This window comes from Megascapheus bottae, chromosome 8, assembly GCF_031878675.1.
Source record: "Megascapheus bottae isolate mThoBot1 chromosome 8, mThoBot2.hap1, whole genome shotgun sequence".
Classification (NCBI taxonomy): Eukaryota; Metazoa; Chordata; class Mammalia; order Rodentia; family Geomyidae; genus Megascapheus; species Megascapheus bottae.
The window spans coordinates 6,243,278-6,259,428 of record NC_143516.1 but is presented as its reverse complement, the minus strand read 5'-3'; the positions used below and the strand labels follow the sequence as shown (position 1 = coordinate 6,259,428).

At 43.7% G+C, this 16,151-nt stretch overlaps 1 protein-coding gene across 5 annotated transcripts in view; it reads right to left on the bottom strand.

The window, feature by feature from the left end:
- Serac1 (serine active site containing 1) overlaps positions 1 to 16,151 on the bottom strand; it is a 31,786-nt gene that overhangs the window by 5,808 nt on the left and 9,827 nt on the right. For 3 of the 5 annotated variants that reach the window (XM_090337897.1, XM_090337898.1, XM_090337901.1), the window contains exons 6-14: positions 14,399 to 14,530; positions 11,953 to 12,074; positions 10,953 to 11,081; positions 9,585 to 9,698; positions 7,814 to 7,976; positions 4,926 to 5,076; positions 3,708 to 3,849; positions 2,732 to 2,826; positions 794 to 891 (exon numbers count right to left, since the gene is read on the bottom strand). In XM_090337897.1, the coding sequence (XP_090194023.1) occupies positions 794 to 891; positions 2,732 to 2,826; positions 3,708 to 3,849; positions 4,926 to 5,076; positions 7,814 to 7,976; positions 9,585 to 9,698; positions 10,953 to 11,081; positions 11,953 to 12,074; positions 14,399 to 14,530 (1,146 nt within the window). The remainder of the gene's footprint in view (positions 1 to 793; positions 892 to 2,731; positions 2,827 to 3,707; positions 3,850 to 4,925; positions 5,077 to 7,813; positions 7,977 to 9,584; positions 9,699 to 10,952; positions 11,082 to 11,952; positions 12,075 to 14,398; positions 14,531 to 16,151) is intronic. The other 2 variants (XM_090337900.1, XM_090337899.1) reach the window with 2 other exon arrangements.

Here is a 16,151-nt window from a genome sequence, read left to right as displayed (position 1 = left end):
AAGTAGCCTATGAAAAGGGAAATTCCAGAAACAGACTCATTGAGTAGACCCTGTTTCAGGGTCCTGGGAGGAGGTGGGGCCCTGTCTGAGCAGGCTGCCCACACCACCCGGCAGCAGCTGCTCTCCCTTCTTGCCAGAGCAGCCCACACCCAGAACAGACACACTGCCAGTCCTGTGCTAGGAAGACCAGCTGCCGTGGGAAAGCAGCTTTTCCATCTTCATCCTCTACCTCAGTAATGCAAAAATCTCAGATGGAGGCAGTGGAATTTTGGGAAGAAGCTTTCAGCAAAGGGCCCCAGCTCCAGAGTGCCTTATCAGATAGCCCAGGCTGGAGCAGGGCAAAGACTGTGGTGTGGATGGGGTAGGCCGCCAGCTGGGGTTGGAGGCAGTGGGAGGTGCAGGGCATGCAGCTGAACAGCAGTATCAGACCCCAAAGCACTGCAGCTGGAATCACATCTCAGCAGCTCTGGGAATCTGGGAGCTGTGGCTGTGGACCAAGAGGCTGCAATGGGGGAGAAAAATGGGTAGCCTGAGACCAGCCAGCCAGGAATGCGGGCTTGCTTATCATGCCCAACATGCAAACATCTAAGTGACCATGACAGGAGAGCAGTGTGTTCTGAACACAAGCCCTCCTGCATAGTTTGTTACTACTTTATGTAGCAACTTGAAAACCTTGAGCCATAAGCACAAACAATAATGGCTAGAGAACTGCCAGAAATTTCCCCCCACCCCCAAGATGCAAACCATTCCGGCTGGCCTTGTTCTGGTCACTGCAGAGATGAAACCTGCTTACCTCCCATGCTGTGTGATATCCAGATCAGTGGCCTGTCCCCAACTCCTGCAGCTGTGAGCTTGCTAAGAAGTTCACTGCTTCTGAATGCAATGGTCTTTCTGAATGAAAGGAAAGCAGCAGGTATGACGGCGGTTCGGGTCCCCAGACCTTTTTACCTAACTTGATGAATCAAGGACTGCTGATTGGATGAATGCTATGAACCACTTTTTTTTTTCAGCCCCAGGGCTTAAACTCAGGGCCTGAGCACTGTCCTTGGGCTTTCTCAAGGCTAGCACTCTACCATTTGAGCCACAGCACCATTTCTGGCTTTTTTTCTATGTATGTAGTACCAAGGAATTGAACCGGGGTCTTTGTGCATGCTAGGCAAGCACTCTACCAGTAGACCATGCTTTTTTGTAGGTTGTGGAGCTTGAACTCTGTGCCTGGGCACTGTCCCTGAGCTCTTCAGTTCAAGGCTACCACATTACCACTTGAGCCACAGCACCCTTCTGGGTTTCTGGTGGTTAACTGGAAATAGTGTTGCAGATTTTTGTGCCTGGGCTAGCTTTCAACCTTGATCCTCAGAACTTAGCCTCCTGAGTAGCTAGGATTACAGGCGTGAGCCACTGTGATGGTTAACTGGAAATAGTGTTGCAGATTTTTGTGCCTGGGCTGGCTTTGAACCTTGATCCTCAGAATTTAGCCTCCTGAGTAGCTAGGATTACAGGCATGAGCCACTGGCTTGGAGTGAGGAATACCCCTTTGTTGGCTTATTTTCTGACACTGTCACTCTTGATCCAAAACCAGCACTGACATAGGACTGTCTAAGACCAGAACACACCATGCATGTAGTAAGCAAGCCAAGTTCAAGCAACAAATGTGTCCGGCAATTTCTATGTCAAACTTGATCTCACACCCCAACTACCCTCAGGACCTGGGCTGTTAATGACCCTTCTCGTCCTGTGGTCTAACTATATAAATGTCCTTAGAGCATCAGTTGTCTCTCCTGAGTTTAGTTCTATCCTTGTATTTGTGTTGTAAACATTAAGCTCTCACCATTTTGGCTTACCTAGAAATACCAAGAATTATTCTAATCAGAGTCCAAAATGAGTCATTTTCAGAATAAAAAGACACTTCGAAGGCCGGGAGTGTGGCCTAATGGCAGTGTGCTCGCCTAGCACACACGAAGCCCTGAGTTCAATTCCCTGGAACCACATACACAGAAAAAGCCAGAAGTGATGCTATGGCTTAAGTGGCAGAGTGCTATCCTTGAGCAAAAAGTGTCCAAGGACAGTGCCCAGGCCCTGGGTTCAAGCCCCAGAACTGGCCAAAAAAAAAAAAAAAAAGAAACAAACAAACTTCAAAACTACTCAGTCTGGTCTTTTCACAGTTTCGCTGGAGACATCTTTGCTTAGAACAAAGTGTAAGCCATGGGAGGGAGACCGGGGACTTCAGTGTGCCCAGGGCACTTCTTCCTCCGAGGCTCCACGCAGTATGCAGAGCTGAGCACCTCCGTCCTTGGACAGGCAACTATGCAGCCAGTCACCGGACTGGGCTGCAAGGCGGGTTCTGGAACCCAGCGGCCCAGCGCTCCTTCCTGCTCACTCAAGCGGTACATGGGACATAAAGGGCCAGAGGGACACAACGGCTCAGCATCTTTTCCTTCCCTTCCTTGAGTCACCAGGACTGGAAGCACCATGACAACACTTTCCCTTCCAGTAGAAATGAGGGCTTTGATCTGGAGTATGGTTTTTCACGACTGTAAGTTAAACCAGATTAGGTGAGCTGCACTGACCTGTGTCTTAGCCTTCTTTACTACTTCATTGTTCACTTAGAGCTAAGTCCTCAGAGAAAAGAGATGGCAGAGGAAAATAATCTACAGCACCAAAAGAACCCCCCCCCCACTCCAGAGGAGCCAGCTGTGGCTGAACCCCTCCCCAGCCAGCACCCTCTGATTACCTTTCCACGGGGCACCTCGCCCTCCAGTCACTGAGGGCAGTGTCGTACTCCACAGATATGATCCGGAGCGCAGGACAGTCTTTTGCTAACCATGTCTGGGTGAATGGAGAGGTATGTAAGAATGTGCATGCATCTCCACCAACCCAATTACTTCCTAGGAACTGACATTTGTAACTAAAGTTATCTAGCAATGGACAAGGACATTAAAAAAATCTAGTCATAAAGCAGCGTGAATATTTATAGCGTAAGTCCAATGGAGGTGTGGTAGGAAGAATCTCAATGCTAAAGCACTCTCCAGGACACTTGGAAGAACATTTTCAGATCACGAAACTAGGACCTCAGGGCAGATTACAGCTGACAGCAAGCATGGAAAACTGAAAGATGCAAGTGACAGTCACAGTTTCTCTCTGGGGGCCTGGGCTGACAGAGTCTCCAGACATCAGATCACCTGAAAGGAAGTGCAAGCATTCTTTCCAGGTGAGAAGGAGGGAAGCAAACCCCAGAACCCAGCACACAAGTATGCTGAATGAGCTTCTGACACCTTCACTCAAGGACTCCCTCCAGAGTTAAGGCTCTCTGGGTAAAATGGTCTCAATGAAATGCAAAGCAGAATTACTTCTAAGCATGTCTAGTTTTATAATTATTGAGATTATAAAATTGGCTACTCTGAATATAAGCATAGTTTTGTTATTTTCTATAGTATGCTTCAGTGGAAGTGAATCATTATGCTCCAGCCCCCTTATTTTATTATAGAATATTTCTTTAGAGTCACAATTCCACCCTATACTGCAATTATACTACATCAGCTCACAGGCCTGGCTGTTACTATGATATCACACAGGTATAGTAAAAGGAAAGAACTTCTTGGGGGAAACAAATCCCAGTAAAAAGGGACAGGAAACAAGTCCAATGGGGCTGCGGTGGCAGTACATTTCGGTGTGGTGTCAGAGGGCTGGCCCCAGCTGCTGCTCCTTACCTTGGGCCAACATGTAGTGTACCTGTTTTCATCCTCCAAATCCTTTTCAGCTAGAACTTTCTCGCTGTCGTGCTGTCGCCAGGTTTTGAATGCTGCTCCCATAAGGCCATGAATAAAAAGGACATCGGCTTTAATGGGCTGACTAAGGAGAGAGAGTTTTAAAAAGAAGCAGAATAAGTGCATTACTACGATGGTCAGAATGAAATCTGCCTTCTCTGTGGAGGGGGCGTGAGCAGGTCTCTGTGACGTAAGCAGGCTGCTTCCTAAGCACAGATTACAGCGGGTCCTAAGAGCTGCACAAAGGAGCCCAGGGCACTCACTGCTCCTTCTATAAAAAGCAGCACCGGGGAGCCGGGCGCCGCAGCCACAGCTGACTTAATAAACGCAGCGGGGACAAGCGACAGATGCTGCCATCTGACTGCCCTCAAAACAAGCCCATGAGAACTCCACGAATCAACTAAAGTCACTAAGAAATCAGGTAAGGCTATCCTGATGTAGTTTCATGGTTACATGTAAAGACATTTCAAAATTAAGGAAAATAATGCTTCCAGCAGCTGCGATTCTGAAGTGACATTCTTTCGCTGGATATGACATACAAAACCTATGGAATATTCATTGCAAGCTATTTGCAGCAAACATGTACACACATACAAAAAAAAAATCAGAGTATTTTATTTAGGAATTGGAATTAACCGGGCAGTTCATTTTTCCAATGTAAAGGTTTCTGCGGAGAGCTGGGTAAGGTGGCTCACATCTGTAAGCCTAGCTACTCAGGAGGCTACGATCTGAGTATCCTGGTTCAAAGTTCATCTGGGTAGAAAATCTAGGAGACTCTTCCCAACTGACCAGCAAAAAAGCTGAAAGTAGAGGTGTGCTCAAGTGGCAGAGCATCAGTCTTGAGTAAGAAGCCAAGTGAGGGCAAAAGGCCCTGAGGTCAAACCCAAGAACTCGCACATGCAACAATAACAAAAGTGTTTATAACTGGGCATGCTAACACATGTCTATAATCCAGTACTCAAGAGGCTGAGGCAAGAAGGGTGTGTGTTCTAGGTCAGGCTGAGATATAAAGCGAGATCCTGTCCCAACAAATAGTACATTTTTTGTTTGTTTTTTAAAAAGCCATCTGTAAAGCATTGGATCTGTAAACTATCAGAAATACATAAATTAAAATGGATTTATGCTGGCAGAGTGGACGGAGTGACCGCTCTGCCTGCCCACCTTGTTCGGTACTGGGGATGCAGCACATACACGCCGTCCTGGTACTTCTCTTTCACCGTTTCTCGGTCTAGATTAGCCAGGGTTCTGGCAGCATGTGAGGCTTCCATAATCTGGTGAGATTTCAAGGTCTCAGCCATTATAGAAACCCAGCCTACGAAAAGAACAGATCTCTAAAATACTGACATGAATCCATCTCAAATTTTAAGGAGAGTTCAGAAGTACAAGGTTAGAATCTAAGAGCAATGGCTCATGCCAACTACTTGGGAGGTCAAGATATGGAGGAAGAGTTTGAGGCCAGCCTGCAAGGAAGGTTTTTTTTTGTTGTTGTTGTTTTTTGTTTTTTGTTTTTTTTTTTTTGCCAGTCCTAGGCTTGAGCTCAGGGCCTGAGCACTGTCCTTGGACTTTCTCAAGGCTAGAGCTCTACCACTTGAGCCTCAGCACCACTTCCGGCTTTTTTCTATGTATGTGGTACCGAGGAATCGAACCCGGGTCTTCATGCATGCTAGGCAAGCACTTTAACCACCAGGCCAAACTCCAGTCCCTAGAAGGAAGGTTTTTAAGATCCCATTTCAACCAAAAACAACTGTGTGATGGCATACACCCGTTACCCCACCTATGTGAGAAACATAAAAATAACAGTCTAAGCCAGTTGGACTATAAATATTAAGACCCTGTTGTATTCAAAAAAATAAAGCTGGGGGCATGGCTCAAGTGATCAAGTGCTTGCCTAGCAAGCACAAAGTTCTGAGTTCAAACTCAGGTTAGAGAAAGGTGAGTCTCAAGTATTTGTCTTGGGTGGGGAAGCCCAACCACTTCAGCTTCTTTCTACCCTGAACAATGTCCCCATTATAGCCCCCTTGAGGAATCTATTAGAAGATCGAACACAACTTGCAATGACTGGAGGTAAAGTCACAAAATAGAACTAAATACCATGTTTTGCATTTACAAAAAAGAATAAAGCTAGTAGGTGAATACTATGTCATCCTGATCAATGATCATATTAGCAGACTAATACACATCTAAAAACTATTTTCTTTTTTATTATCTTCTGTTTATTCTTCCTAAGCAGGAGCTTTACCACTAGAGCCACACCTCCAGCCATAAGACTATTAATGGAGTCACAAGAAAAGAAACCCAAGAAAAATCATAGCACAAGCCTTTTCTGGGATATTTTTTAGATACAGTGCTGGTGATGTTATATCTTATTTTAAATATTTAGTGTTTTGAAATTATATAACACCTGAACACAAGCTATCTTTTTAAGGAATAACAAATATTAAAATAAGATTCCAAATTCCATTTGTATCCTCACAGTAACTAAAGCTAGAACTTTGGTAGACATCCATATAATCGTTTGAAAAGAAAGCAACTATATACCTATAATTTATACATATACAACATTGAATCTATGTGCATTGTGTGTGTGTGTGTGTGTGTGTGTGTGTGTATGAGTGTGCATGCGTGCATGCACACCCATGTGTATACTGATACTGAACTCGAGCTTGAACTCAGGGCTTGGGCCCTGTCCCTGAGCACGACCCGTGGATAAAACAGAATCAACTTTCATTCACACTAACCTGGAGGACTGGCAGCTTCCACCCCTCCCCCACTAGTGAGCACTATTATTATCTTTTTAACTGCTGTAAACCCAAAGGAAAACACTGTCTTTCTGATGCCATTCTGATGGCTCAAAATACACAACGATAAAATATAGGGATGCGAAAGTAGAAAGAGCAGAACTCAAATTGAACTACTAGGAACTAATGGAAGCTGAGCAAAAAGCAAGCACAGAAAACTCTTCTAGAAGAGTGATGAAAACTGATTTGACCAAGTAGCTGTAAATCCTTCAGTCTCTATCTCATCAGTGAACCTCAAGATGGGCAAACCAAAATGGTCCACAGTACAGAAAAAAAAATTAACATTGTCTCAGTGATCTCCAGAGCAGAGTCAATCAAGAGGTCTACAGGAAGCTAGGGGGTGGTGGCTCACATCTGTAATCCTAGCCACTGAGGAGGCTAAGGGCAGAGGATTATAGCTCAATGCTAGCCTAAACAGAAAACTCCAGGAGACTCTTAACCTCAGTTAACCAGCTAAAAGCTGCAAATGGAGCTGTAGGTCAAGTGGCACAGCAGTAGATTTAAGTGAAAAAGCCAAAGAAGACTATGAAGCCCTTAGTTCAAGCTAGTATTGGCACAAACCAAATAAAAAACAGACAAAAACATTTAGTGTAAACTAATTCTTTAAAATGAAAGCATGAGAAAGGGAGGGATGAGCAACTCACTAGAAGATAAATTAGAAAACTCACTTAAGAATTTAGCACATCTTGGCCAGGCACAGTGGCTCACACCTGTAATCCTAGCTACTCAGGAGGCTGAGATCTGAGGATCATGGTGCAAAGCCAGCCCAGGCACAAAAGGACCTGAGACTCTGATCTCCAATTAACCTCTAGAAAACGGGAAATGGGGCTTGGCTGGAGAGTAGGGAGGTAGCCTTGAGCTGAAGAGCTCAGGGACAGCACCCAGGCCGAGTTCAAGCCCCATGACCACCAAAAAAAAAAAGAATTTAGCACATCTCTTAGTATGTGATGGAACTAAGGAAGAAAGGAGGGAGAGGACAAGACTTAAGATCTCCCTCAAACCATTTATTATTGCAAGTGGAAAGCAGTTATATATTGGGCCTTCTAGTTCTTTGGAAACTAAATCACATCGAAACTCTGAGCAATGACACAGCCATCGAGACAGAGCAGCTGTCCCAAGTGGGAACCTCTAGAGTCTCCACCAAGTCCTCACTACTCCCCTAACACCATGCTGTAGAGACCTGCAATCATCCTGAGCAACACAAATCTGCAAGGATGGCCAGGCGAAACAAAGGTGTGGTGAGACCATTACCTGAGCGGACGATTGGAGTATGCAGCCGCTCACTCAGAGCCATATTTCCAACGATCCGCATTATGTTTCTTTGCACTTTAGGGCAGTCCCTGTAGAGGTAGTGCAGCCTCTGGAGGAGCTGTAGGCCGCCCTTGGCTTCAATCTGGTCACAGTGTGTGGGTATCTAGCACAACAAACAAGAAAAGTGGTGTTAATGTTGCACACTACGCAAGATGGCACAGCGAGCTGACAGGAACAGCCAGGTGGCTCCTGTCACCCTGGGCATGCTCAACGAGGCAAACCTCTGTCTCCACTTCACAAGCACTGGGACATAGTCAGGAGAAGGCACATCTTGCCAGAACTTCTACTTGTTCTTAAAGTGACTGTACTCTTGCACAGATGATACCACAATATTATCATCCCAAGACTCTTATCAATTTATAGTGACAGTTTGACTTAAAATGGTTCTGTACTCTTGAGTAACTTTCACCTGGTAATAGAAGTCCTCGGTGCAGGCAGCTGCATCTGCCCTCAAGTGAGGTCTCCGGTGTCAGCCATGTGACAGCTGCAATCTTACCGCCTACCCCTACCCCATACCCACAGCCACCCAGCTGGCCTGCAGCTAAGGAACTGAAAATGCCTTCAAGAAAGGTTAGGGGTTGAGGATGCAGGCATGAGATCTTGAGTCACAGAAAGAGAGAGAGAGACAGACAGACACACAGAGGAAAAAGAGGAGAGGAAAGGAGGGGAGAAGCAAAAAAGGGAATGGAGACTTGAATAAAAATTCAAGTGGAAAGAAAGCAATAAAAGAAAAAGCAAAGCCAAGGCATAGATATGAAGGGAACCAGTTGTTAGCAGCCGCTCACCACCATAGCCTGCCCTTCCTCTTCCCAGCACTAATTTGACTTCCTAACACGATGCCCTGTCATGAATCCATCATCATTCTTCCCATGTTAAAAGCCTGCGCAGTGTGTCCTTCACATCGGAGCCACTGACAGTAGTCTCACAGCTCAGGCTGAGCTCCACACTTCCTCTTTTACCACAGGGCATTATCTGCGCCGCTGCCCCCCCCACACACCTCGCCCGCCTCCAGCTCACTTCCTCATCCCCCAGGTGGGACAGAAAGGTGACTAGGCAGCACCTTGTTTTAATCAGATTTAACATTCCCAGACTTAAAGGGAGAAGACCAGTCTCCGCCCTTGCTTGCACCAACCTCACCAGGGATGCCGGCTACAAACACAAACTCCCTGATTCCATCACAGAGACACTAAGTTAAAATTGCCAGCAGTATGGAAGAAACATTTAACATATTCTTGGGGTAATATGTATGTTCTGCATTTGGAAACCACAAAATTTGTTGTTTTAGCTAGGCACTGGTGGCTCATGCCTGTAATCTTAGCTACTCAGGAGGCTGAGCTCTAAGAATCGAGGTTCAAAGCCAGCCTGGGCAGGAAAGTCCATGAGACTCTTATCTCCAATTAGCCACTGGAAAACCAGAAGTGGTGCTGTGGCTCAAGTGGTAGAGCACTAGCCTTGAGCTCAGGAACAGCGCCCAGGCCCAGGTGTAGGGTGATAGCCTGGAGCTAAAGAGCTCAGGGCCAGAGCCCAGGCCGAGTACAAGCCCCAATGACACCCCCCATCCCTCATTTTAATTCTGACCATCAAAATGAGGAACAGCAGAATTTAAAATGCTGTATGAATTTTATAATATAGGTGGATTTGCATGAATCAACTTGTGTATTTTTTCAACGGAGTCACATAAAGTAAACCACATTTTGGAAATGTAAGTTACCTCTGAGTGTTTCACTATTGCTTCTAAGAAGAACGTTTCCACCGTGGCTGCAGGAATGTCTCCAAAGCTTTCGGCGTAGGGCAACCCATTTCCTCCAAAGCACCACAAGCCTCCCTGAAATGAAGACGGGAACTCAAATGGAAACAGACTAATCTCTGTACTACATACAGAATTAGAATACTCCAATAGGTAAAGGCCTCAAGATACTCTGGAAATTTAAAGAGAACTTTATACAAATGTCTGCTGCTTATTAGAATAAGAACATGCAAAGAATTATTTCCCAAAGAACATCGCTGTCCATTCTCTTCTGGAAGTGCAAACCTTGAGGCTCTTTCATCAGATCAGCTTCATGTTCTAAGGTCATCTCTTCCAGTACCTCATAATTCACACAGGGGTCACTATCCAATCATATCCACAGAAGGGACAGAAAGCCTAGAGACCAAAATCCTAAAACAGAGACCATGATGACAGTGATCATTGAATCTAATTCTTCCAAAGCTGAAATTCAAGTTCATCCTTTTTTTTTCTTTTTCTGGAGTCTACACCCCAGTACCACCACTGCTACAAAAGAACATTATCAAGGGCAGGCCTGAAGTCAAAAGTCACAAGCCATGTAGAAGCAACCGTCACTAAAGGAGTAAGAGACAGCACAAACGGGAATTGTTCCCATGAACAGGGAACCAATGTAAGAACCTGAAAGACTTTACGTTCTTAGGGAAGTGAAAAAGAGAACAGAAGTCAAGATGAATGATCCAGACAATGCAGAGGAGTGCCTGTGACCATGAGTGGGTATTGGAGACAGCTGCTGACTAGCTGGGTATGAAAGGAAAGAATTGAATGATTTCCTAGTGTTTGGCTCCGCAACAAAGTGGGTGTTCTATTAGTCACTGAAAGGAAAGACCAAAGAAGAGTTTTACAGAAGGAGAGCAGACTAACCGCAGTTCAAAGTTCCTACTACACAGACTCCAGCTAGGGAGCTGAAGGCTCGATTCATCACCAGTATATCTGTGATACTTAAGATCTTGTGAATTGTCATCTGTTCTTGTTTATTGCAGTGCTCAGCTTAGAACCTAGGACCTTGAGCATGTTAGATGAGCACTGTACCAGCAAGCCATTGCCAGCTGTCTTCAATATGTAATTTCAGCATTCTTTCCTGTAAAGTCAGAAGGACTTTATAAACTGAGTAAAGGGCTCCTGGAGAAACCACATATCTCTGAGCACTTCTGTGACAGCTGGCTCAGTGCACGGCACAAGCAGAAGTCCGTATGTGCATTCAGTAACTGAGGGCTGTGAAGTGCTAGGTCCTGGCACAGCGTCTAGAAACAAGTAAGCACTTAAACTTGATTCTGAAGAAATAAACAAGCCAACCTTCTGAGCAGCCAGACTCTGACTGCTCTCATTAAGAGCCAAAGAAGTGTAGTACTGGATACATTCATCTAACTCCGTTTGAGGTAAAGAAGCCAACAACTGTCTCAGGTCCTCTTCAATGGAAGAATCCTGAAGTACAAAGAAAAGAAAGTTTTCAGAAACAGACTCAACAACAAATACCCAAAGACTCAAAGCCAAGATAAGCATACATGTATCTACAGTATACACATGTGCAGAGATAAACTAGCACTTTCAATCTTGAAAACAGTTTCCCACCCAGGTAAATAACCATTTATTTTTTAGTTCTGTGCTCTTCTGATGGTTACTGTATTGAAAGACCTATTGTGAATTATTAAGTCACTTTTCATCTTACAAGCTTCTTGACAACTTGATTTCAAAGGAATTATTGTACCTTCCTAATTAAAACTCTTATTAAAAAAATCCAGAACTTGATACTATCTCATTTTACCTGATAGTCATTTTCCTGCACTTTATCTTTTCCAGTTTTCAAAACCTGACTGTTTACAGAGGTTATAAGCATTTCATTTTCTAGTCTAAGTTTCCTAGGGCACTAATTCTGTCATGTTCCAGGAAACAGAGACATTTGTTACAATTGTAGTAGTACTGGCACCAGAGAGAAGTCTCCAGACATACTGCTAACACCGCTACAATGTCCACAGCAAGCTTCTCTAACCAAGCATTATTTGGCCCAACATATCAGAGAGTGTTGATCTGACCTAATCCATGAAAACTTAGGATCAGTGTGCAGATGCTAATGTGCTACGGAGTCTTCCGAGGGACACAAAGCAAGCAAAGGTGAGAGCTTCCACTGGGCAATGAAATCAGTGCATGAAAACAGAGATCATAAGATCATACTTTTCTGACCTAGCTGACTTGCTCGTGAAAATAAACCAGCAATTACTTTCTGAAAGCTTAATTTGAATACACGATAAAGATAATACACAGGACTGTTTTTCACTCTCTAGATGATTTTACTTACTTCTTTTAAAGATGGCAGAGGAGGTGGTGGGAGGAAAAAGCGGAGATCGCTCTCCTTGCTTCGCGCCAGTCCGATGAGAGTTCTCGGGTCACAGGCTTGTGCAATGACCCTATACTGGTAATCTGTTATAAAAGTAGATGTTTTCTTAACATCCAAATTAGCTTATTGTAGTTGCCACAAGGAGCAAATGAGCAACCTGCTTGAAAGCACTAAACCTTTGTACAGGTTTGTTAATCCAAAGTTTCTCACATAGTGTTTCATGAGTACCTTTCATGGACAATCCCTGTTAGCGCAAAGCCCAATGATGCCTCCACTGATTTCAATGTTTACCTGGGGGCCAGGTCATGGTCTAAGGAAATTATTGAAAAAATGGAAGCTCCAATGGGAAAGCTGGAGAGTCAGAATCAATTTAACATCTTCCCTTTTAACACTTTCATTTTAGAGTGTTGATTGTCACTCAAAACACTTGAGGCTGCAAGTCTACTGTGTGGTGGTGATGGGGTCATATTTCAGCCCCCATGATATGCAAGTGTGTTAACACTCAGGTTTCAAGTAAAGGCACCTGGATGTAAACATGCCATCTGTCATATATCAAAAACAAAATACTAGCTGGTTACTTGTGGCTCATACCTGTAACCATAACCACTCACGACGCTGACACCTGAGGATTGTGGTTCAAAGCCAACACCAGCAGGAAAGTCTGAGAGACTCTTATCTCCAACCAACCAGTATAAAGCCAGAAGTAGAAGTCTGGCTCATGTGGTAAAGTGGCAGCCTTGAGCAAAAGTGCTAAGCAAGAGTATGATGCCCTGAGTTCAAGCCCTAGAATTGGCACACATGTGTACACACACACACTACTTCAGAAGTACTCTTTTCAATAATACAAGCTCATGGCATATATGAGCATTTCCGGATTAATGAGGTAGAGAGCTTTTCAGAGTCTACATGACAGAAGGATTAATGAGGTAGAGAGCTTTTCTGAGTCTACATGACAGAACTCCTCCCCTGATATTTCTGATACAGCAAATCTGTAATGGAATTCTGGAAGACTTTTTCAAAACAAGATTTTCATTTTAAGTCTCCACTAACTTTAAGTAAGTTTATATTTATATTATAAATTATTACCATCATCCATGGGCCAGGAATTTGGTCTAGTGGTACAGTGCTTGCCAAGCATGCAAGAAGACCCAGATTCGATTCCTCAGCACCACATACATAGAAAAAGCCAGAAATGGTGCAGTGGCTCAAGCTGTAGTATTTTTAGGCTTGGGAAAGCCCAAGGACAGTGCTAAGGCCTTGAATTCAAGCCCTGGCATTGGCAAAAGAAAAAAGCTGGAAGTGGTGCTGTGGCTCAAGTGGTAGAGCTCTAGCCTTGAGAAAGCCAGCCCAAGGACAGTGTTCAGGCCCTGAGTTCAAGCCCCAGGACTGGCAAAAAAAATTATTACTATCATCCTTACCAACAAATCAATGAATTGATTTTCTCAGATGAGATTTAATTTATCTTCACAAAAATTATTCTCGCTGGGCACTGGTGGCTCATACCTGTAATCCTAGCTACTTAGGAGGCTCAAATGGGAGGATTACATTTTGAAGCCAACCTGGCAGGAAAGTCCATGAGACTCTTATCCCCAATATTCAGAAAAATCCAGAAGTGGTACTGTGGCTCAAGTGGTACAGTACTAGCCTTGAACACAAAGAGGCTCAGAGATAGTACCTAGGCTCTGAGTTCAGGCCCTAGGCTTCCTTCCCTCACCCCACCCCCAAATATATTCTCTAATGTTTACCATTTTTTCCTTTCATTGTGAGCTTGAACCCAGAGTCTCACACATACTAAGCAAGTGCTCTACCACTAAATTATGTTTTCAACTCTACAATTAGTTTTACAAGATGAAGATTCTACTAATAAATTATAGTTTAGTCCAAGTACTAAAATTAGAGCAGCTTTTATTCAAGTACTTTTACTTAAAAGCTATGATTTTTCAAATACAACTATTTTAAAATATTCCTTTAAATATTTTTATTTCATTTATATATTTTAAAATATTTTTAAATACTCCTTAAAACTTATTTATGCATGCTTCATAATACACATGTACACAAATCAGGTATTCTTAGATAATGATCAATATTAGAGCAAGGTAAACTGTCAGTGAAAGAAAATAAATTGAATATAGTACATCAAGCAATTAAATGTATTTCATTAGTGGGTGTCAAAAGAAAATGCAAACAAAATGCTGCAATTGATGAGTTTCTCTTGAGGAAATAAAATTTTTGTTCTGGTAGAAAGTTATATAAATATACATACACATGCCTGTTTTGAGGCTGCTCTTACCAAATGATCCTGGAGCTGCTTCTCAAATTTCTGAACGGGTTTTATACATATCAAGACTGTGTGAATTATTTCCTTTTCTAGCTGATGGTGCACCATGGTTCTGCTGCTCCTTACCGTGCCAGTGGTGGGTGTTCGACATTTCCTGCACAGCCTCTATTCGCTCTGTCCTGCTGTCTGCCTGGCTCTTCCTCAAGAGCAGCCACATGGCACATTCATGATCTTCTATGTCAACTGTGCTGAAGGTTCCTACAAAAGAAGCCAAACCCAGGGCCGGGAGCATAGCTGTGTGGTAGAGTGCTCGCCTAGCATGCAGGAAGCCCTGGGTTTGATTCCTCGGTACCAAATACACAGAAAAAGCCAAAAGTGGTGCTGTGGCTCAAATGGCAGAGTGCTGGCCTTGAGCAAAACATGTCCAAGGACAGAGCCCAGGCCCTGAGTTCAAGCCCCAGGACTGGCAAAAAGAAGAAAGAAGAAAGAAGAGGAAGAAAAAGAAGAAGAAAAGAAGGAGGAGGAGGAGGAAGGAAGAAGGAGGAAGAAGAAGAAGACGACGACCACGACCACCACCACCACCACCAACAACAACGCACCAAGAAATGGCAGCAGTGAAAGCTGTATTTTTACTCTTTATTTGAGGCGATAACTTATCAATATTTGGAATCTATTGGCACCTGGCTGTATATTTCCTTGTGTTTTATATATTATCATATCTTTCTCTAGAGTCATTTGTTTCTCCCTAATATATTGTTTTGATCTTTTCTTTCTTTATTCTTTTTTCTTTTTTTGTCGGTAGTGGGGCTTGAACTCTGGGTCTGGGCATTGTCCCTGAGCTCTTCAGCTCAAGGCTACCGACTTACCCCTGGAGCCACAGTGCCACTTCCAGTTTTCTACTGGTTAATTGGAGATAAGAGTCTCACAAACGGGCCGGGAGTTTGGCCTAGTGGTTAAAGTGCTTGCCTAGCTTGAATAAAGACCTGGGTTCAATTCCTCAGTACCACATATAGAAAAAAGCCGGAAGTGGTGCTGAGGCTCAAGTGGTAGAGCTCTAGCCTTGAGAAAGTCCAACGACAGTGCTCAGGCCCTGAGCTCTAGCCCAGGACTGGCAAAAAAAAAACAAAAACAAAAAAAGAGTCTCACAAACTTTAGTGCCCAGGCTGGCTTTGAACCATAATCCTAACATCTCAGCCTCCTGAGTAGCTAGGATGACAGACATAAGTCACTGCATCTGAATAAAATACTGTATTTTGAAGCCAGAGGCCATGACTCTCATCTGTAATCCCAGCTACTCAGAAGGCTCACGTGGTAGAGCACTAACCTTGAGCTGAAGAGCTCAGCGATAACACCCAGGCCCAGAGTTCAAGCCCCACATAAAAAAAAAAAAAAAAAAGTATTTTGAAAGAAATGGAATACACAAAGAGCTGGAAGTACAATGTATTAGTAAGCAAATGCCTATCCCATCTCCTTTCAATAACTGTTGTTCTGCCATATTTACTTCATCTAGCCATGTTATGGGTCTAAGGACTTTTGACCCTTTTTTACCCTTTCATGGCTCAACCTCTGTTCCTCAGAACACTTCTAGGTTCTCTCCCATAATTACCTAAGAGCGTTAACAAAGCTCATCTAAAATCTAGTCTAAGTCCTATTTGAATTTTATCCAGAAATAACTCTAAAAACTTTTTTTTTTTTTTTTTTTGCCACTTCTGGGACTTGAACTGCTTTCTCAAGGCTAAAGTTCTACCACTTTTAGCCACAACACCACTTCTGGCTTTTTCTATGTACGTGGTACATAGGAATCAAACCCAGGTTTTCATGCATGCTAGGCAAGTAATCTACCACTAGGCCAAACTCCCAGCGCCCAAACTTTCTCTTT